Raw genomic sequence first — 21,886 nt, 5'->3', positions numbered from 1 at the left:
GAAACCTGAGTGTCAAGCCTGAATGAGTGAATGCAATTTTCGAAGATAAACCAGGAATAAATGCAGCCCCGGTTTACACTATCAGTGGTTGCATTTAAAGTCCTAGACTATTGGGATTTTGTACAAGGAAACAAATGGCACCATTGCTGTAAGAGTTAGCAAATTTACCAGCATGGAACTGTGGGAAGTGCATCAGAATTAGCATCAGGTGGAGTTCAATTCAAATCCTCATCCTTCTACTCATTAACTCTGTGAGTTTGGTTCAAGCACTGAATATTTCCGAGCTTCATTTTCCTAATCTGTTAAGTAAAACTCTTAATACTTTTCAATACCATTGTATCAAGCTGACAAAAGAGTCCTCTAAACTGTATAAAGTGTGATTCTTCATTCCCTTCATGAATATTTATGAAGGGCCTACTAAGTGCAGTGCGCAGGCACCTTATCAGGTATTTGGTCTCTCTACCGCCATGCAGTAGAGAATGTACAACAGGGGTATATATAGAATGCATTGTGAGACATTGAAAATCTAAGAGGGCATTTCTACTTTGAACAGAAGCTTGAGAAGATTTGACCTGCAACATTTAAGCTGAACTTCGAGGAATGAAAAGGGAATTTAAGGCACAGAAACTGCATAAGCAAATGCATAGGGACGTTAAAATATATCTTTCCTGAGGCATTGTTATTCAGCTTCCATTACATTAACTTGCACAAATGCGTTAAAACACCAGTGTTGGCTGCTTCTCAGAGTGTTAATCTATATGATTTATACCTACAAGACCTTCATTCAGGTAGACAAACAATAGGGAAATGGCCAGATTAATGCAAATTGCCATGAATTTGTATTTAATCATCTCAAGCAAATCCTTCTGGCTTGAGTTCTATATTCAAACTCTGGTACTTATGGAAATTTAAAAAAACTGAAGTATTTTTGTTTTCTATATTATATGATGTGCCAAGAGCTATCAAAAGTCACGTTGTTTTCTAGCACAGTTCTGAAAGGGAGAATGAGGTCTGTAACCAGAATTGCAATTCAGTTTTTGGAAATAAAAACTAATGCCGAAGAACTAAAACTAAAGAACACACATTTGGAATCAATGTGAAATAAAACATATTTTAAATTTAAAATAATTATTTTCTTGTAGTAGTTAGACTGGGTTAAGCATTATTAGTAAGTCATTTTAGGGGATAATTAAAATTCCCTTCTATAGGAAATTATCTGTGGCCTTAGACTCATTTGTAACCCCGTGAGTCTAAAAGAGGTGATTAAAAAGGGCAAGTCCAAATTGTAACTTCTACACCCCTTTTTTGATCATTTATGACAAGTAAAGCTATCGGGTCTATCTTGGTTTAAGCAGAGGAAACCAACAGGACAGGGGTCTTACCGCGTCACAGAAACTCTTGGAAGTGCTTTACAAAGAGAAATCTTCACAAAGCCATGGTTGTATTTCGTTCACTTAATCATCATAAAACCCTTGTGAGGTAAATACTCTTATTAACCTCATTGCACAGATGAAAAAGCAGAGTCCCCGGGAGTCCTAGAATTCAAACCCAGGCAGGGTGGGTCTGCAGCAGTGTTCTAGTCTCGCTCTCCTCCTACTCCTCATTTTGTGACATTTTCCAGACTTCAAATCCTCTGCTTTATGTTCTGAATGGCTCTATTCAAACCTTTCTAAGTTAATTGTATTGAATCTCTTCTAAACAAATCAGATGTAATCTGTGTATATGACTAATGTTTTGTCAGAGTAGGTTAATGTTGATTTTCTTTCCCTAATATAAAAAGAATAGTTTCCGTATTTGGATCATTCTTCAATTAATGCTGAATTCTAACACTGGAGTAGACAGTTTGCTATTTGCTATTCATCTTTAGAGTTAAAGTTAAAATTTATCACCTGGTCAAGTTTTCTTTCAGCGGCTTAGAAAAGTGGTATTTTTAAGGGAGAGAAGAAAAAGACTTGGAAACTTCAGAAGTGCCTGCCAACTGTGATCACCTCTCCTCAACCCTGAAGACTAGGTGCCATCTTGTTCTTCTCCATGTGGGACAGAAATCTCATGAAGTATGTGGGTTCAAGCTTGCACAGCCTCACTGCAAATATCTCCTAGATGGGACTTTTTACCATAAGGTTTTCTGCATGTGTTGATTAAAAATGTCTTGTTTTCATTTTCTTTCATTCTATTATTTTATCCTCTCAACCAAACTCCACACACTATTTCTTGTCTCATTTCCATATCAAATTTTAAACATTTATTGTATCAAGAGCACAGTGGTGGGGGTGCCTGGGTAGCGCAGTCATTAAAGTGTCTGCCTTTGGCTCAGGGCGTGATCCCGGCGTTCGGGGATCAAGTCCCATCTCAGGCTCCTCCGCTGGGAGCCTGCTTCTTCCTCTCCCACTCCCCCTGCTGTGTTCCCTCTCTCGCTGGCTGTCTCTCTGTCACATAAATAATAAATAAAATCTTTAAAAAAAAAAAAGAGCACAGTGGCAATTTTTCTTCTTTTGCCTTTCTCTCTCACATCAATCCTATTACCTCTGTTAAATACTGAACTCTCAGACTACCTTGGAGACCCATATATGAACAATCTTCCGTTTATACTTTCTGCCTGATTCCGAGGTTTTGTTAACATGAGGCAACCTTGTACAGCCATTAAGTCTTCTGTCAGAGGTAGAGAAATCTTGAGGCCTTGGACCCCATCCTACATTTGCTTCTCAAATAACCTTGGCCAATCACTTGCCTCTTGAAAGGTTTTTATTTATCCCATTATCTCCCTAAATAGCCACAATTAACATTTCCTGGGTTCTTTGATCTGGTAAGATTATTTTTCCCCAATGCATTTTTATCTTTATTTGTAAATTTATGTAACTCCCGGAAATATTCCATCCATGTCTTATTTGTTTTTTTTTTTATTCAATCTAGATTTGAGCAAATTGGATTCAACTCTGAATATGTAGAGCAGGAACCTTTGTGGTTAGTTGATAACTAAATCAGTTTTGCAGATGGATTTGATGTACTCCAGAGCACATCTCCCACTTATCCTTTTTTCCCTTCTTCTGCTTACCTTTGAAACCATGCAAGACAGGCTGCTTGGCACCATATTTCTGGTATGTCAAACTCTTACTATTTCCCTTTTCAGCTTCTCTAATACACCTCTGAGGTCCAAATAGCATGAAACATAATTTTAGACTCACTCTGATAACAGTGCTCTCTACATAGGTACTGCACAGGAAAGCAAATGTGTTTTCAAAGACTGCAAACTAAATTGGTGACTAAAATATTCAGTAATAAAACATTGAAATCAGGGTTCATTACTTTGGTTTCCAAGAAGATGGATAAAAATGATAGAGGTAAAACTAATATTTTTCAGTGGCAAACCATTTTAGAACCAGACATAGTATAAGTCACTTTTATATATAATGACACATTATTACACTTAATCTCCACATTGATGGTATTAGAGAAGCATTGATTTCTCATATTCCAGATAAGGAAATAGATGCTCAGCAAAGTGAAGAAACTTACCCAGCAAATTCATGTTTATGGGACTCCTAAGTCATATTCTCTTCGTAATCTCATCTTAATGATAATCTGTAATCTGACCTTGATATAGAATAAGACCATCACATGTAATAGAACCTATATTTCAGGATTATACTGATGTTCTAAGTATGATAGCTCCTAAAAGATGTGTATCACAGAGTGATCAGGACTGAGAAAAAATGTTGAGAAGGTTAGAAAAGTGTATGGTATCTCTAATTTTTCACGTCAGTCTTCTAAAATTTCTGAGAATGGTTCTTATTTATGAGTTCCAGGGCAGGGGACATTTCAACTTTTCTTGGTTGTTTCAAATACTTAAATGGAACTTTCCTAGTATTATCCAGGATGACTAGAAATTTGGGTTCCACTTTTGTTATGACAAAAGCTGGTTGGGAAATGGAAGTTTATATGCATCCTGAAAATTTCATCGGTTAAATGATAATGCCTGATACTGTGATTTTAAAAGTTCATCTATTAGTTATCCAACATACGATATGTCTACTATGCCAGATGTTATTGTATGAAGGCTATAGAAGGATGAACACATTAGACAGGTTCCCTGCCCTCATGGATCTTATAATCCCCCCAGAGTACCACAGACAATAGCAATAACACTGTCTGTCATGCACTACGATAGGTTAGCACAGGACATCATGGCCCTTAACCAGTCTGGAAGCATCCATAAATGCTGAAATCTGAAAGGCTTGCAGGCAGGTCTTTTTCCACAAAACGGTGAGGGGCATGGAGGTGTGTGCTCTAGGGATGATGTAGGGGATTCTGTTGGTGCATTTTCTATCTGAGCAGTGCCTCATTCATTCACAACTGCCCCACTGTGTTGTCCTGTGAAGCCGTTCGGAATCACTTCAGTATCAGCTTTCCCTCCCTCTATCCTCCTAAATTCACACCAAGATATTCCCCAGCTAGAGAGTCTACTCTCTTTAGGAGCATCAGCAGGGCTTTTCACAGGGAAAAAAAAAAACCATAGCTGTTGAAGTGGTGTAAAGAGGGGTCATTTTCCCAGCTATTCCTTTAGTGACCATGATAATTGCTCCCTGACCCACTCTTACTTTTTCTGTAGGTTTGTGACTCAGTGACATGCCCAAGATTTCATTAGGAAGCCTTCTGATGATCTTGTTTCTGTTTTTACCTTTAATATTCTAGAAATTTTGAGGTACTGTTGCCATCATTTTGTTTCCAATGATACTATTGATATTTTAAAAATCTAGCATGACAATTGCATTTTTGAGGGGCAAAGGACAGAGAAATTGTCAATGATTTTGAACAGCAAATTTCCAAATTTTAAATATCACTGCAGTAGAGATGGTTTCTGAGAATGCTTCAAATTTTTATATAGACCAGGTGCCAATGCATTTTTAAATAATAAAGTCTATATGTTATACAAGCATATATTAATATCTATATGGCTTTTTATTCAACTTAAATTCACAAGACCTGTCATCTTCCCCACCAAATCCATTTTGAGGCATCTCACAAACAACGCAATGAAAGTAACCCATGTTAATAGTTTCAAAACTCACATCTCATTATCTTTTTTCATTATATCATTTTCCTTGGCTTATAGTTAAATGTGTAATTTTGAAATTATTGCATTTTAAATAGCTAGATGAAAATGATTCTGAAATTATCAAACTAGAATTACAAAGTTATTTTGTTTTTAGGAACACATTGAGGAACTCAATGAATTTAAAAATGGAATGAAGCACAATTATGTTCATATAACCAAATTATTTGGAAAGCACAGTTACTGTAGGAAGTTGAAATAATTTGGGACAAATAATTTTTTTATGTATTCAAAGTTTTTATATATTGGCATACAAAGTGTCAAGCTTTTCTTTTTTGAAAGAAGGATATTGGCTGACGTGAACAAAAATTCTGATTTTGCTTATGTAGACAGGTTTTAAAAGTAAAAGTTTTTAAAACTTTTTCCTCCAGATTTTAAGATTGATCAAGGAAAACGTGTCTTATAAGTCTCTTACATACTCTTGTAGTTCTAGAAGCTTGCTTATCTCCTTTCTAGAGCATATGCATTCTATATAGAACAAGCATAATTTATCTGAAATGCCATTTAGCCATTTAAATAGCAGCAATTTAATTGAAGTTTTCATATATCCAAAATCTGGTCGATAGAAACATTAAAAATAGTTTAAGCCTTGATGTTGACTCCCAGAATCTTCTTGATGATACAACTCTAACTCCAATAGGGGTGCCTTGGATGGCTTAGTCAGTTAAAAATCTGCCTTTGGCTCCAGTAATGATCCCAGGGTCCTAGGATCAAGCCCTGCATCCGGCTCTCCGCTCAGCAGGTTGTCTGCTTCTCCTTCTCACTCTCCGTCTCTCTCTCTCAAATAAATAAATAAAATCTTATTAAAAAAAAAAACAATCCAACTCAAATTATATATTTGAGTTAGAGAAATAATTGCTAATTTTTGAGGTTTGTAAGTGAGGAAAATATACAAAACAAATAATTATCAGTAAGGGCTGGGTTTGTTAACATAGATGCATAAAAGAAGAAAAAATAATTGACCATGAAGAGTATGCACTCAGGTCACTGAAGACGAAAATCGGCTTTCCAACAATATAAAAGAGATTAGAAGACAGTTTTTCTGACCCAGCATGAGAAAATGATGATATCATTAATTTTCGGGACCTAGATTTTCTCATCTGCAGAGTAAGAGTTGTAGTCAATAATCACTAAAATCTCTATCAGCTAGAAAAAGTTCAAGTGTGGGGAAGAGTGTACATGAAGACACAATTGAGAGAGGAGACAGCTAATATGATCAAGCCATTGAAGGAAGTGACCCCATTACAGCAAAGAGTGAATATTCAGGATTAATTGGAGATAAAGGTGGATATGCAGCATGATATCAGATTATATAAGGTCTTAAAATCAGGCAGGTGAGTATAGATTTGATGTGAAAGCAAATGGGTAACCATTGGACCTTTGGAGGCAGATAAACTACATAAGGAATCTGCAGTACTTAAAGAAGATTAGTTGGACAGAGAAATAAATGAATGATGGATTGATTGGAAAAGAGAGCCTAGGAGTTAGAGCAGCCACACAGGAAGCTGTAACTAAACTGGAAAGTGAGGTATAGCTCGTACTTGACAAGGGTCGGGAACCCTGCAATCTCTGCCCGGTTGTTGAAGGAAAATCAGAGCTGGACAGTTAAAGTGGTAAAAAGTAGGTTGTATTCAGGAATACTGCAAAAGGGGAACAGAATCAAGCTTGTTTCCTGAATACAGCATGAACAAGTGGGAATTTAAAGCTGAGGAGCAGAGTGGGGAATCAGTGGATGGGAAATTGCTAAGAAAAATCCTTAGGGTATAGGGGGGAATTTTGGCTAAATCAACAAAGCAGGATTCTTACTGAAGCCAGTCCAGGGTGATCAGACATCACCTGGAGGATGGTAGAGGTTGAGGACCATAATTAGATATTGAGGATGGTGAGATAGGGACGATGGAAAATTCTAGCTAAATGAACTTAGCAGGAGTTTTGCTAAAACTTGACAATGCAGAGACACAGAAGCTTAAAAGTTGAGAACTAGTTGATAGGTTCAGGAGAGCTTAAGCAGAATTTGATCAAAGAAAGAAATTTTGTCACTGTAATTCTGATATTAAAGAGGACAAACACATCTTCTCTGGGCATCTTTTCCTCATTTATACAGGGAGAATATGCCACCTTCTCAATACAACTCTAAAATTTTCGGGTTATCTAGAGACAAATTACCATATTACAAAACAAGATGATTTACTTTTTACCTTGGAAGGAACCAAAGAGTAATTTATTTTTCCCATTCAGCTATAGAAATACAGATTACCTGGTGTGATAAGCTTTTTAGAGAATGTGACATAAATATGACATATTTTTCTTAGATACTATGTATTTCATGTGTATATAACATACCATTTTTCTTTAGAATAGCCTCCTATCATATGCTCTAAGTCAATTAGAAAATGGAATTTTGGCATGTGGGTTTTCTTATTCACTGCATTTTTGTTGGGATCATCACTTTAGTATCACATTGAGAATGACTAAAATGCAGTAGACAAAATCCTTCATGACACAGTTATGCTACCTTCTTCCAAGATGCATTTCTGTAGGTTTTGTCAGCAGGAAAGCAGCTCCCAGTGTGAGTGACCTCCAACATAAACAGGAAACCAGCTGTGATGAGAAATATCTTTTAGTGGATTTGTGCCACCAGAGGCAGTCATGAAACTCTAAGTCTTTGAGGAAATACAAATCAGATGGGGAAAGGCAGACTCCTGATGCATCCAAAGACAAGAAAATTCATCCTCTTTTAGAGTAAGACAAATGATTGAAAGTAGAAAATGGAATAAGGAGCATTCAATTACTTTATAACTGATACAGAATTCAGTGGAATATGTGTTTACTTACCTGTATAGGGTTGAATAACTAAACATCTTATCCATTTAGTTTAGAGGTTTGATTCATTTTCCTTTTGTCTTCATCATCTAGCCTCTCCTTAAATGTACATCATCCAGAGAACAGTAACGTCTCTTAAAAACATTTAGCTTAAAGTAAGTAGTTAACCAAATGATAATGTAATTATCTATTGGGCTCTGATCCAGGCAAGGTCCCTTAGTGCTTTGGAAAATACATGCTGAATAGTCCTCAGGTAGCTTAGTCTAGTGTTGGGAATGAGAGCAAAGCACATGAATTATAACACATAGAGTTAAAAATGCAAAAACCTGGAAACTGAAGTACTGAGCATGTTTGGCAAGAGGGAACAAAATGAGAAAATAGCTGTCAAAAACTGTTTTCATAAAATTTCCTTTACAATTGAAAAATACACTCTCAATGGGACAGAGCTCCAGACTTTTTAAAGAAAAAGTGATGAAAACAATCCCTGCCCTCCCCCACCAAACTGATCCAGACAAGTCTGCTTTACACCCTAATCCCTGCCCTTCTGGTCAATCCAAAAGACATGTCCCCTGATTGTGGCTTTCCACTCTCCCCCCTTCAGTTGTCATTTCCCATAAACTAGATTTCCAGTTCCTTGTGGACAGTTCCTTTCAGGTGCCTAGGGTCAATTCTGATTGAACAAGAACAAATCTGGGTGAGACAAAATGGGCCTTAAATAACTGACTTTCTCAATCCACTTCTGTCTGTTACACTTCTGCAGTTTCCCAGGCTCCAGAACTACCAAAACTGGTGCAAGATTTAATTTAATTCCTGTCTTTGGAGAGGAAGTGTGACATGATAGGTCTCTGATTTCCTAATTGGAAACTCCAGGACTTTGGCCATATCATTTAATATCTCTCTGCTCTTCTCTCCCCCCCATTATTGTGGGAGCTAATAATGACGCAGGGCATGTGCAAAAGCCCAACCTATTGCTTGGTATTATTAATAGAACTATCAATAGCATGCTTCCATTTCTTCTTTCTCATGCTCAAACTGGTGGGCATCAAGTCTTTTCCTTTTTATTCCTTGAAATGACAGAAATATTTCTCTTCTCTCCATTTTTCTGTTTTGTGACCTCTCATTCAAGTATTTTCCCTTTCATTTTTTCCCCCGTGGAAATTCACTTCGGGATTACTGTAAAGGCCTTCATTCCCCTCCCCCCCCCCCCGCCTTTAACCTCTCTCCCCTCTTACTTCTGTTGCCAGATCAATCCTACTGAAATAGGGCTGCAGGTTACTTTCCTCCTTAAAAAAAAAATTCTCTTGAGTTCTTGTTTTCCTATCACATTAAATCTGAAACCTGGTTGTCAGGCCTTTCCAGACTGTGACTTCACTCAACAATAGGAACATGCCAGCCCTTTACATATGCCATACTCCTATCTTTTTCAGTAATAACATTTCCCATATGAAGTACATATTTTAGTCCCCTACTACATATCTGTCATTTTCTCCCCAATCCCACACTTCCCACCCTTTGTCTAATCTTGTGTCCCTTACTGGGGTCAGGAAGCTTCAGAAGTGACTTAGTGTCAGAGCAGAATTGCCGCTGCCCCTTTCGCTGAGAGACCTGCCCAGGGACAGTCTCTTTGGAGTTCTTCTCACATACACTCTTGGATGTTCTTTTGTGATTCTACCATGCCAACAGGGCTGGCTTCATGGGCTAGGAATTTGTGCAATCACCCAGGGCTCCATGCTGAGAAGAGTCCTGTACTTGCTTGAATGCTCTGCTGCTGCTGTCTTGAAATGCTTAATTTTTGAACAGGGGCCCCCACATTTTCATTTTGCACTGAGCCCATGAATTACTTAGCCTGCAGTGCAACCTCAGCATTCATTTTGAGTTGTATTGAGGTAAGAGACTCACATGTAGGAGTGATCTTTATTATAGCCAGATTTTAGGCACTATGAATCCACCAGTGTTAAATGACACATCTAGGCATTAAATCTGGGACTTCCACTTTTTTCCAGCATGAAAATCAAAATATTTTTAACTATCATTCACAATCTTAACATGTAGCATTTTTTACAAAGCAGCTTTTCTGTTACCCTGCTTGAGTGTTGCAGCAGTATCAGTGAGTAAATCTACAAAATGTTTGGTGAGATTTAAGTTGAAAAAACACAATTTAAGACTTAGTCTTAGAAAACCTGCTACTGCAGATCCTGTTGACATTGAGGGCACTGTGCCCTATTTGAAACCTCATAAGAGAAAATGCATTCACCTCTAAGTGCTCAGGGAGAGACTCATGTCACCTGACACATTAGTATGTTTTTTATTGACCACAAGAGTGATGGAATTGATCATGTTCCCAGTGTAGCTTTGATTGTCTACAAGTTGAGTCAAATTTGCCGATCAAACCACTTTATCTTCGTTTCAATGTTCTAATTTCTATTTGTTCTTTTCCACATTTACTCATGTTTTTGTTTCATTATATGTATTAAGCCATCTCAAATCTGACATGTCTGTCACACAAGTGCTCAATAAATATTTGATGAATGAGTTAGGCAGTATTCCGTGATTTAATGCACTCCTGAAAATACAGAAATGTCAAATATTGAAAGACAATGATAGACAAATGGATAATGGACATGGTTATGTTCTCTGAAAATTACAAAATAGTATAAATTCATTAATTATATTTGGCCTTTTAGATACCATCTTTGACCATTCATTACTAGCATTTCTAACAGCTCTTTGTTCATTTCCATTTTAATTGAACACTCTCAATGACCTTAAGGCTTCAGTTTGAGGCTGAAGAACCACCACTACTATTGATTTCAATCTTGGTACCGTGCATCAATTACAGCAAATTTATGATACCTACACTTTCGTCACTTTGATAATATTTTCATTCTTGTTTTTATTCCTTCCTTAAAAACATACAAATAAAAGCAACAACAGCCATTTTGCTCCTCTGACAGCCTCCCTTCAAAAACTGAATTGTGGACTGGTATGCAGGCCCCTGATGTTTAAGTGCCATGCAAATACTGAATTTGGGTCATGAAAGGTTATTTAAGGATAAGAATACGTAATCTTTGAAAGTAAGATTGCATGAAAGTTGAGGACCCCTTTGCAGTTGCCAAATTTAAGAAAAAATAACACATCACATTTCTTCTACCACGTCCTCTTTGCTCTCCTCCTGCAGACTGCTCTTGGCATTTTCTAAATACCCATGGTTCATGTAGCACTTCATTTCTCTTCATTTGTTTTCTCCTGGCCTACTTATGTTTGGCCAACCAGGAAAGAGCTAGACTTTTTTGGTAGTTAATGTATCTGACCACTTGGCATAGTTCAGCTGCATGAGTGACTTATTTTCTCATTTACTTTTTTGTGTACTAGGAACATAAGTTTGGTATGGAGACGTGGCTATCATGAGTATGGCAACCACAGACAATGGTATATGTGTGTGTCGTGCTGGAAAGCATTTGGGGATTGGCCTGACCATAGCACTAGTGCATGTTGTAAACAGTGTGGCACTCCTATATTGTAGTAGCATTTTTTAAATAAAATGGGGAGCTGGTCCAGTCCCTATACTTCTGAAAGTCTGCTTAAAATACTCTGATAATCCAGAAACTGGGATATGAGATTAATAAGAATACTTTGTGTTCAGAATTAAGAGTATTCTCACCCTATTTTAATACAAGAAAACCTATCAAAGGGAACTGATAAAGCTACAGCATTGTACTTGGAATAGCTTAGAAAATCTTAGAGAAAGGGGCACGTGGATGGCTCTGTTGGTCAAACATCTGACTCTTGATTGCGGCTCAGGTCATGATCTCAGGGCTTCGAGATTGAGCCCTGCCTCAGGCTCTGTGCTGGGCATCGAGCCTGCTTGGAGTTCTCTCCCTCTCCCTCACCCCATGGCCCCACAGACCCTCCCTCCCTCTCTTTAAAAAAAAATATAATAAATATTAGAAATGGACGTTTGTAACATTTTACACAGTAGGCCTCTTTCATTGATATTTTTCTACTTATGGATAGCAAATGGAATCTAGTCATGTTCCTGAATAATTAACCAACAAGTTTCATTTATAGCAAGAAGCAAATGAAGAAGATATTAACATTCAGGATACGCAGAACATAAAGCACAGAGATCTTTAATTCATGGGTGAATAAAGACGGAAGCAACATGTTGAACATAGCATTTTTCTTATAAAGTGATTTCAGTATCATATATTATTAAGTTGATAATAGCTGCAGAGATTCTGCTCAACTTTATGTGCCACACCAGTTTCCAGTACTTCTTTAAGAAAAACCTATAGATGGTATGAAAAGAGTTAGTATAGATAAGGTCAGCTAAGAGGAAGTATCCTCCCCTTTCATTGGGATAGCTTAATATATCTGTTTTATTGTGAAAAAGAGTCTCCTATTTGGAGGAAAAAAAACCAAAAAACATAACCTTAATTTTCTGATTAAGGATATTTGAGAAATACATCCACATTTATATTTAATGAAGCTCAAAGAGGATTTTATGCCTGTACTCCCAGTGAAAGGTTCTATTCTGCAGGATTTGTACCAGAGATGATAATAGGCTTAATTTTTATTGTATTTTAAAAATTGATCAAAGCATTTTTACATCTGTTCTTTCATTTGATCCTTTCTACAGCCCTGTAAGACTAGTTAAATGTGTGTCCTAATCGCTTTTGACAAAGGATATTGAGGTGCTGAGGGGTTAGGTGATTTGTTAGAGGACGTATTCTGAGTAACAGACCTAGAAGTCATGTACTGTGCTTCCCAGGTTCTGCACTCTGATCGTAGAGACCATTTTTGAACACAAACACAATTATATACCCCTGCATCTAGGTACAAAGCAAAATCAAACAAGGAACTCTTTAAAATACTAATGTTAGAACCTCATACCTGGAGACTTCAATTCAGAGCAGATGGGAGGACTGGTGGATCTATTAATATCACATACATGTGACTTGGAGTCTAGTTAACCAGCACAATTGGATAGTCACTCATTCATTCATCCAATATTGTTCTCTGTGAATTTTACTTTCCTGTACTTTGCCTGCCTGCCTAATAAGTGTTGGACTTCTTCATATTTATTGGTCTTTTCTGTATGATGTCGTTATTGTTAATGTACTCAAATGTATTTTTTTTATGTCTCACATAGAAAGAACCTTCTCCAGTTAGAAGTTTTTTTAAATCCCTAAATCAAAGAATAAAAAACATTTCATTTTTTAAAATCCTATCTAGGAGAGAATTTGTAAATGTATAAGAAACATAGGAGACGCTCAATATGACTCTCATGTAAATACAGATGAAAGAAACAAGATTCTATTTTTTACCCTAAAATTTATAAAAGGTAGAAAAATTTGGTAAGTGGCATGGGTGAGAATGAGGAGAAACAGGTACATTTTTATAATGTTGGAGTTATTGGTACGGTATCTTTGGTGAGACTGGCACTTTTTCTCAAAAGTAAAAATCTGTGTTCTCTCTCATCTAGCAATGCTACTTCTCACATATACATCTGTGTAACGTGCATGTTTAGGAATCTATATTGCAGTATAGCTGATAATAGTAAAAGGAAGACCTCTAAATATCTGTTCATAGGCAACTAGTTACATAAATTATGGTACATGTGTTAAAGGAATTGTGATGCATTCATGGCAAATAATACTTATTTGTGCTTATATGGAATGGTCTCCAAGGTATATTAGGGATATTAAATCCTAAGGTTAAAAGTAAACATTGTATACATTATGTGCCCATTTGAGTATAAAAAGTATGTAAAGGTGGAATGTAGATGTCTTTGCTTGCGTGTACATAGACGATTTCTGTAAGGGTAAAGAAACTATTAACTGTCCTGCATTTGGAAAAGAAAACTAGGGTTGGAGATAGAAAAATTAATTTTATATACTTCTGTACCTCTTGAATATTTTGCAATGTGTATATTATTTTTCAATAGACAATTAAAAATAAAGCATTTTAACTCTTAAGGTAGTAATTAGCAAATACAGTGAACTATAAATTGTAAAATAAATTTTTTCCAGGTTAGTTTGCACTTTTATGGTGCACTTTTATTATATCATATACATCGATGTAAAAAATCCATTTATATTTTCCTAAATATCACATATTTTTACAGTGGTTTTACCACTTCTATTTGAAAAACATTTAATTGTAAGTCGGGGAAACCTCATTCAGCAATTTCAGTCCATACTGCTCTAGTCAGTCCACATCAGCTATGGGATTCTGACTGGGGTGAAGGGTTTTCAGAATTAGAGAATGCCAGAACTGGGAGGGATGTTAGAAATTTTATAAGCCAACTTTGTCTTAGAGATGAAGAAACTGAGGCCCAGTAGGATTTCTTTCTCCCATGTTAGCACATGGCACTTACATGGTGAAATTTAGGATTGAGGTAAAGTAAACTTTAGTACTAAGTAAGTTGAGATAGTGCAAATCAGAGAAGAAAAGTTATTTAAACCAACTCGACATTAGCTGTTCATCCTTGGACAAGCCTTTCTCTCTCTCTCTCTCTCTCTCTCCATTTTTTCCCCTTTCTGGGCTCAAGTTCATAAAACTTTAAAATGATTGGTTGAACCCAGTGATACTGTTTGCACCCATTCCGTGTTGACTGAAAATGTTTTCAAAGATTCACCCACTAACTCCATACCCTATTAACTTTATTACTCTCTACACTTGTAAGACCCTCAGTTTTCCACAATTTCTGGATCTACGTAAATGCTCCTACCCCTCAAAAGTCAAGCTATGTTAAATCAAATTGACATTTGTTTCAAAAATTACTCTGAAGAAGGCATTTTAGTAATTCTTAAAAATAGCTTGCTAGGTGAAGAATTCACATCTCAAGATCTTCAAATACAGCTTAAGGTTGTGTGAAGCTTGCTTTCTTCGATGATTTATTTCCAAGTCACAATGCGTTCTTGTGTTCTTTTATCGTTTCATACGGCTTGTCCCACAGCCAGAGTCTAAGTTTTATATTTCCCCTGGCTTGTATCTAACCAACCCTTGTGATTTTAACAATGGATTCAGCAGAGTAACAGTGAAGGAAAATAGATACTTCAGACTAAAAGGAATGGTTCAGATGGCCGCTCAGACCAAATACTGAATTTTGAGTTGCCAGGAAATTGTAGTTCAGGTGGACTGCAACATGCAAAGCTGAGACAGCAGTGTCTCCAAGACTGGGACGGTCGGTACCTTTGGAAGGTGATCCTGTCCTCCTCCACCAAGAGAGAAGAGGATGTAAGAGTGAGCAGAACGTGGAAAGTGCCGCATGACTCAGCTGTCAAGCTCCCCCTTCTTACACCACTCTGGGAGACAAATCTAAGAAAACCCAAGCACATAACTGGGTCTGGGATTATCTATGCTAATTACTTCCTTTGTTCACAGGGATAATCAAGGTTAAACTTGTGTTTCTTTTCATCTTTTTGAGGAGAAAATTAGTTCCTCTAGGTTTTAGAGTATACAAATTTAGATTCCCTTTCCTAAAACTAGACCATTAAGTAGAAACCTATTAAAAGGATGTATATAATCCCTAAGAGTTCATTAGTTAACCTGCTATTTAACATATCTCCCCCAAGATCTCTTGAATCAAATTTTCTATGATTAAAGATCAACACTCAGAACACTTTAAAGCATTCAGATTTCATAATGGTACAGTTAGATCTCATACTGCTTTTCTATATGCAAAGCCCAGAAATAAACTTTTACAAAATTTCTACCCAAACTACTTTGTCTCATAATTTATCTACTTTTGACCTTTTATTTTATTTACATGTTGGCTTCACTTTAAACTACGTAACAATGTCACTCTTTTCCTGCAGGCAGAGTTCACAGCCATGCGGGAGCAGTACATGCGAGGTGGGGAGGGATTCATCATCTGCTACTCTGTCACCGACCGCCAATCATTCCAGGAAGCTGCCAAGTTTAAAGAGCTCATTTTTCAAGTCCGCCACACCTATGAAATTCCCCTGGTGCTGGTGGGCAACAAAATTGACCTAGAACAGTTCCGCCAGGTGAGTGCCACATTTTTTTTATTTGTTTGTTCTTAACTCCAAGGGTACAGAGTACTTGGTAAAGTATGGCTGCTTTCCAAGGTTCATACTGAGAATTATGAGAAGGAAATGATGCATGTGATTTTTCTGAGAAATCTTTGAAATCCTATGGTAGATTGTATCAGTTGCCACAATATACCCCATTCCACGTGCTACTTTGCAGTGTCCTTACCACTCCAACTAGAGGCATAACCTGTTTCTCCCATCTCCTTGGATCTGGGCTGGCCCTATGTTTGGTTTGGAGCACTAGAGTTTAGTAGAGGTGAAGCTGTGTACTTTCAGAGTTTGAGCCCTAAGAGTTTTGCAGGTTTCTGCATTTAACACTTAAAATGCTTGCTTTTGGGATCCAGCTACAATGTAAAGACCAAACTAACCATTAGAATTCACAGGACCCCTCCCACCCTCCAGAATCAGAACAAGTCATGTTGAGTAAGAAATGTCTTCCATATACCATCAATCTGCTTCAAGCTGCGTCTGCTGTATCATTTGTGATCCTCAGTTCATTTCTCCAAATGAACAAAATTGATAAAGCAGAAAACATGACTAGTTTCTGATAATGTGGGAACCACGGATTGTGATCCATTACCAGATTTCATGTAGTTCCTTTATTCTTCTCTGATCAGACACTATCAGGGCCTGATGGGCAAGCTGTGATGGCCTCATCTCTACAGGGTAATAATACTTGTCCTTTGTCCTCCTCGTGCTCCTTAGTACTCCTAAAGAGATTAAATGACCAAAACCCAGCTCAGGGACCAGGCAAATCATCTCACAACTCTATTGCCATTTCTTACTTTGTACAAAGTTAAAGTACTAAGAAGTTGCATGCAAATCAAATTTTTATAAATCAATTCTCTAAATCGAATGGTTTAGTTCTAATTTTAGATGCTTTTTCTTTATTTGCATTGACCTTAAATTTGAGCTGGATTTTAATAGTTTGTATGTTTCCAGTTAATGATTTTTAGACTTAAAGTAGCCTGCTAAGGTTAAGGATCTTCACTAAAACTGTTCTCTCCTATTTTAAGTGTTTCATATATTTGGATTTTTGCATCTAATGCATCTTAAGTTTTCTTAAAGTGAAAATATCATATAGATTCAATGCTTATAGATCTATACTTAATACAGAAACATTTCTATGATTTAATGCAGTAAATTTTTGTAGTGGCATTTTTTTTTTCTATATTTTACTTGAAAATCTAAGCCTCTTAAAGTGGCAGCTGACTATTTTTTAGGAGCTATAATATTTGTCTCCTCTGCACTTGTTCTCCTGCCTTCCTTTGTTACTTCTCTTTCTTCAAAGCAAAGTTTAGTATGCTATGGTTACATGGCTTTGAGATAGGAATTCAAGTGTATCTCACCAGCTAAATACAAATCTATTTTGCAATCCTTGACAAAAAGGAAGAAGAGAAGTATAGGTTTAGCAGTGAACCTTTCAGATACTCCTCTGAAGAGTGGGAATGTTCTACTTTTTTTTTTTTTAAGGACTTCCGGGAAGTGCCATGAGGGAGCACCCAGAGACGGAAGTATGCCATCAGCAATAACATGACCACCTTTATTGCACTTCTCAGAATTCCTAGAGAACATAAACCTTTAACTGAATGCCAGTCAAGAGCTACAAGTGGCTCTTGTAAGCTAGTGGTTGTGAGAACGTGAGGGAACCTTCTTCAGGCAAAAGTTAATCAGATTGTCTCTAGAATGATTGCTCCCATGATCCCAACACGGGCTAGCATGTGCCTTCCCCTCACCATCCTGGCTCTGCTTCTGCTTCCCTCGGCTCACGAGGTATTCAGCGGGACCCTGTCTTAGTCTGGGTAATTGCAGATTAGCAGTGATGAGACTCGAGCAGCACATACATCACTGAAACAAATACGAAAAATGACAGTAAGCTGAGTAATTTAGCAGATTTGACAGACTTTTCCTTTCAGATAAAAGCAAGTAAACAAGATAGTCACAGAAAGTGCAAAACCCATGAAAACTCAAATTACAATCTTTTTAAAATGGCTCATGTACCCATGTCTCCAATAATGAAGTGTTGAGATGCAAATTTGGCTTCTGGCTGTGGTGTTTGTGATGGGAATAATTGTTCCTATAATTGTAGAGTGGTTGCTCCTTTTCAAAATGCTTTCCGTTCACACTTTATTTTAATCCTATAACTGCCCTGTGTAGTTGTAAGGCAAGCAGTTGATGGATGAGGATATTTGAGAAGTAAATATACTGATAGAAACTGATTTTAATAAAAGCATGCTGTTAGTGACAAATTTAAGACTAAAACCCTGATCACATGTACTCTTATGTTCTTCAAAGGTTAGGTCTTCATTTTAGAGTTTTTTTTTTCCTCCATGTAAAAATGAAAAGATGCCGACACCTGCTTCTTCTCCAGCTCAAAGGAGTTTTATGAAGAGTCCTAGAGTAATAACGTTAAACTCTGGAAGTTTCTGAAAGAAATCATGCTGGTGCTTATGTTCAGTGCTAGGAGGCAGAGCAGTAGGATTTTAACTTGGTAGTTCTTCCTCCTCCTCATAGAAAGTGGTTGAAAGGAAAGTGCTGATGGTGACAGCTGTTTCTGGTCATGCTTGTTTGGTACAGTGGGTGGCTGCATTCTGAATCCATTTTGGTGAATCCTAAATCCATTTATACCAAGAAAAAGAAACAAGTTTTAGTGCTTAATGTCCTTCATCATTAATGACATCTTTAAGCAAAAATATTGAAGGGCTCTGTTTAAAGTTGAGTATTTTCTCTGAGAATAATACTCATTTTTGATACTGGTGATGCATTTAGTATTGCAAGTCTCCATACCAGGCACTTAGCACACGTAATTTTATTTCATCTTTACTACAAGGCCACGAAGTACACTCCTTTATGATCCTATTTAGCTATGAGTCATCTGAAGCTTTAAAGACTCAGCAACTTGCTCAAGGTCACATAGCTAATTAGGGCTATGAGAACATGTCCAGTGTTTCTGATTTGAAAGCTCACTTTTGGCCTCCAAACCATTGTTGTTGTTCTTGAATTTTTTTTTTAATATCCGCTTCAGGATCTTAGCATGCTCCTCAGAGGAGAGAACATAAGCAATTACATTGTATTGGAGCAGGAAGGAACAGAATGCTAGCTCTTCGGAGGTGGAATGAGGAGCTCCAGGTGCTAGACAACCCAGTAATAGCCAGAACTTGGGAAAAATGTGAGGAAAAGTAAGGACAAGGAAATGATACTCAAAACTACTGAAAAGCACTGTTTTCTGATCAGTAGCACAGTTTTGTCCAGAGTCCATCCAGACTATGATACAGCCCTTTTTAGATTCCCAGACTACATTAGGTCCCTGAGCTTGCATGGTCTTTGTCCCTACTATGCCTCCTGCTGTCACACTGGGGAGTCGAAGGCAATAATTTCTGCTTTTTTGTTTTTGTAAGACCCTGACCACCTGTGCAAAGTAAAAATGGTACTACAAATGGAGTGAGTTCCAAGGATCTGGGAGCTGGTTTAGAAAAGTTTTATATCAGTCGTAGACCACAAACTGTTTTATCCTGAAGATAGACCCTGACAACCCTTTCAGTGCTGACAATCTAATTGCAGCTTAATACTCAATTTGAAGCCTTGAAACTCTGCTTTCCACAGTCTGACTAACTCTCTGAATGCAGATCTGGGATCATGAAATACTCCTTATTTCTTCTTCAGTGATCTATCTATCTAATGAAAATGGTTCAATTCTTTTACTGAGAGGGGGGCTATAAAAGCTGCAGAGATCGGAAATTGCTGTGTTAAGAAAAATAACATCTATTTAGAGTTCTGCCAAGCATCTGCTTATCTTCAGAGCAGTGGCAGCTTTGCAGCACAGTAAAGGAATGAGTAATCCAGTCTCTGTTCTCAGGGACTTTCTCTTCTCAGAAAGGATCTATGCATTTGATATAGAACATTATATTAAACAACAGAACTAAATATTGAACAGTATGACACCACGCATATGTTCAATTGTTGCTGAAAACCAGTAGAGATCAATGCAGGCAGCATTTTGGGGGAAGGGAGATGCGGAATGGAGAAGCATCCCAACCAGGTACGAAGGAGCAGATGAAAGGTGACAATTCTTTTGGGAAGGGCCAATAAGAGTAGATAAAAGAGGAAATGAATCGTGGGGCTGTGAGTGTGCACAAGCCATGGAATACTGAGGAGGAGGGGTTGGGAAGACCAGCCTGCCTGGTACATACATATCAAGTAGCCTCAGAATAATTTCAGAGTTAGGGCCTGCCTTGAAGACACACTTTGTCACACACAAAGCATACATATGTACCAGAGTGTCTTGGATATGCTATAATGCAGTAATTGCAAATACCACTCAGATTTTAAAAAGTGGAAAAAAAAAGAGTAGTAATTCATCTTTTATCAGTACATTAGATAATCCCTATCAACACATTTTCCCAATGATGAGGGTTTATATTTTTTATGGGAAGAGAGTTGTAATTTATACGATATTATAGGGATACACATTTAAATTTCACAATTATCTAGCCCTACTTATCTTTTTCCATAACATTGCCTTATTCTATTTCATTTCATTAAAAATGACAATGCATTAACTCCAATTGAGATAGAAGACAAAGAAAAACAAAGCTTAGAGTTTGATGTAATTTATCTAATTTGTATAGGTTTTGAAACTAGAATTTGAACCCAAATCAGTTTTGTGATCCTTATATATCTTTTTTTCTTTTTGCGAACACTATTTTTTCATTCATTTTATTTATGAAATATGTAGTGATAACTGAATGGATAATGGGCATTTTTTTTTTAGAATCTGGTTGTTCAGGAGTGAAAATGACCAATAAAAACTTTAGAAGAATCTGAAATTATAATAGGGGAGATAGATAATGATCAATTTGAGTGTGTATGTATCAACTGCACACTGTAAAAATGGTGTCATGAATAAAACTATACACACATAGAATACATCTGTATATACATACATAGGAAGATAAATAACTTCAAATATTTGAGCAGAGTTGTGGAATGAATACATTTTCGTTATCCATCTAGTTCTTGGAGGGAGGCAAGAATGAAGGTAGGAAGACCAGTCAGGAGATTTAGTCATCAGGATGAAGAATGATGGCAGCTTGGGTGAAAGCAATAGACTATTCATGGATTCCATGCTCGTGCAGCACCCTGACAGGATGACAGGTGACAAAACTACAGTGAGGTTTGGAGACCTTGCATGTTGGGACAAACTGCTACATTGTTCAGTGGTACCTGAGGTCATTGTTGCATTGACACACAAGACAGTGAATGCCCGTGATGGACTCCTCAAGACAAGGTTAAGGCATTACTTAGCAAGTATTTTTCAGAAAATAACAAAGTAGATCATCAAAAGAATCCGATAGTCCTGAGTTTGAATTTTCATTGAGACAATCACTGTGCTCTTGGACAAATCAGTGGCAAATTCAACGAACACCCAAATTCTCCTTCAAAGAAGTACATCCTCCCAGCACAGAGATAAGAGGCATAGTCAGTAGACCACTTCAGGGCTATGCCCAGCTACACAAAGCCTCCTTGTCTGAGGTCATACTCTTTCCAGGGATACCCATTTCCAGTGAAGTGTGGACATAAATATCTAGCCATTGCAACCCAATGGGACATCACAACAAGCAAATCTTTTTCCAGGTCTGCATGCTGGTTTGGCAAAGATTCTCTTGGGCTTGCATTGTCATTCAGCTTCTCCCTCGACTCAATCTAGTTTCCTACTTCTTCCTTCGCAAGTGTTGATCCCTAACCAATAGCGTGCACTCCAAAATCTGTCTCAGTGTCTGCTTCTGTAGAACAGGGATAATACCACTTTCATAGGTTTTCGGGTAGGGTAGATGAGATAATGTCATTAGCTTATCTAGCACAGTGCTTAGTACAAACTAGGGACTCAATAAAT

The 21,886-nt window shown here is 37.3% G+C and overlaps 1 protein-coding gene across 1 annotated transcript in view; it reads left to right on the top strand.

The window, feature by feature from the left end:
- RIT2 (Ras like without CAAX 2) overlaps window positions 1–21,886 on the top strand; it is a 367,214-nt gene that overhangs the window by 170,560 nt on the left and 174,768 nt on the right. The window contains exon 4 of the mRNA XM_002924796.4: window positions 15,757–15,948. Coding sequence (XP_002924842.1) covers window positions 15,757–15,948 — 192 coding nt within the window. The remainder of the gene's footprint in view (window positions 1–15,756; window positions 15,949–21,886) is intronic.

The sequence above is a fragment of the Ailuropoda melanoleuca genome, chromosome 14 (genome assembly GCF_002007445.2).
Source record: "Ailuropoda melanoleuca isolate Jingjing chromosome 14, ASM200744v2, whole genome shotgun sequence".
In the NCBI taxonomy this organism is placed as follows: Eukaryota; Metazoa; Chordata; class Mammalia; order Carnivora; family Ursidae; genus Ailuropoda; species Ailuropoda melanoleuca.
This window is presented reverse-complemented; position numbering and strand designations above follow the sequence as displayed.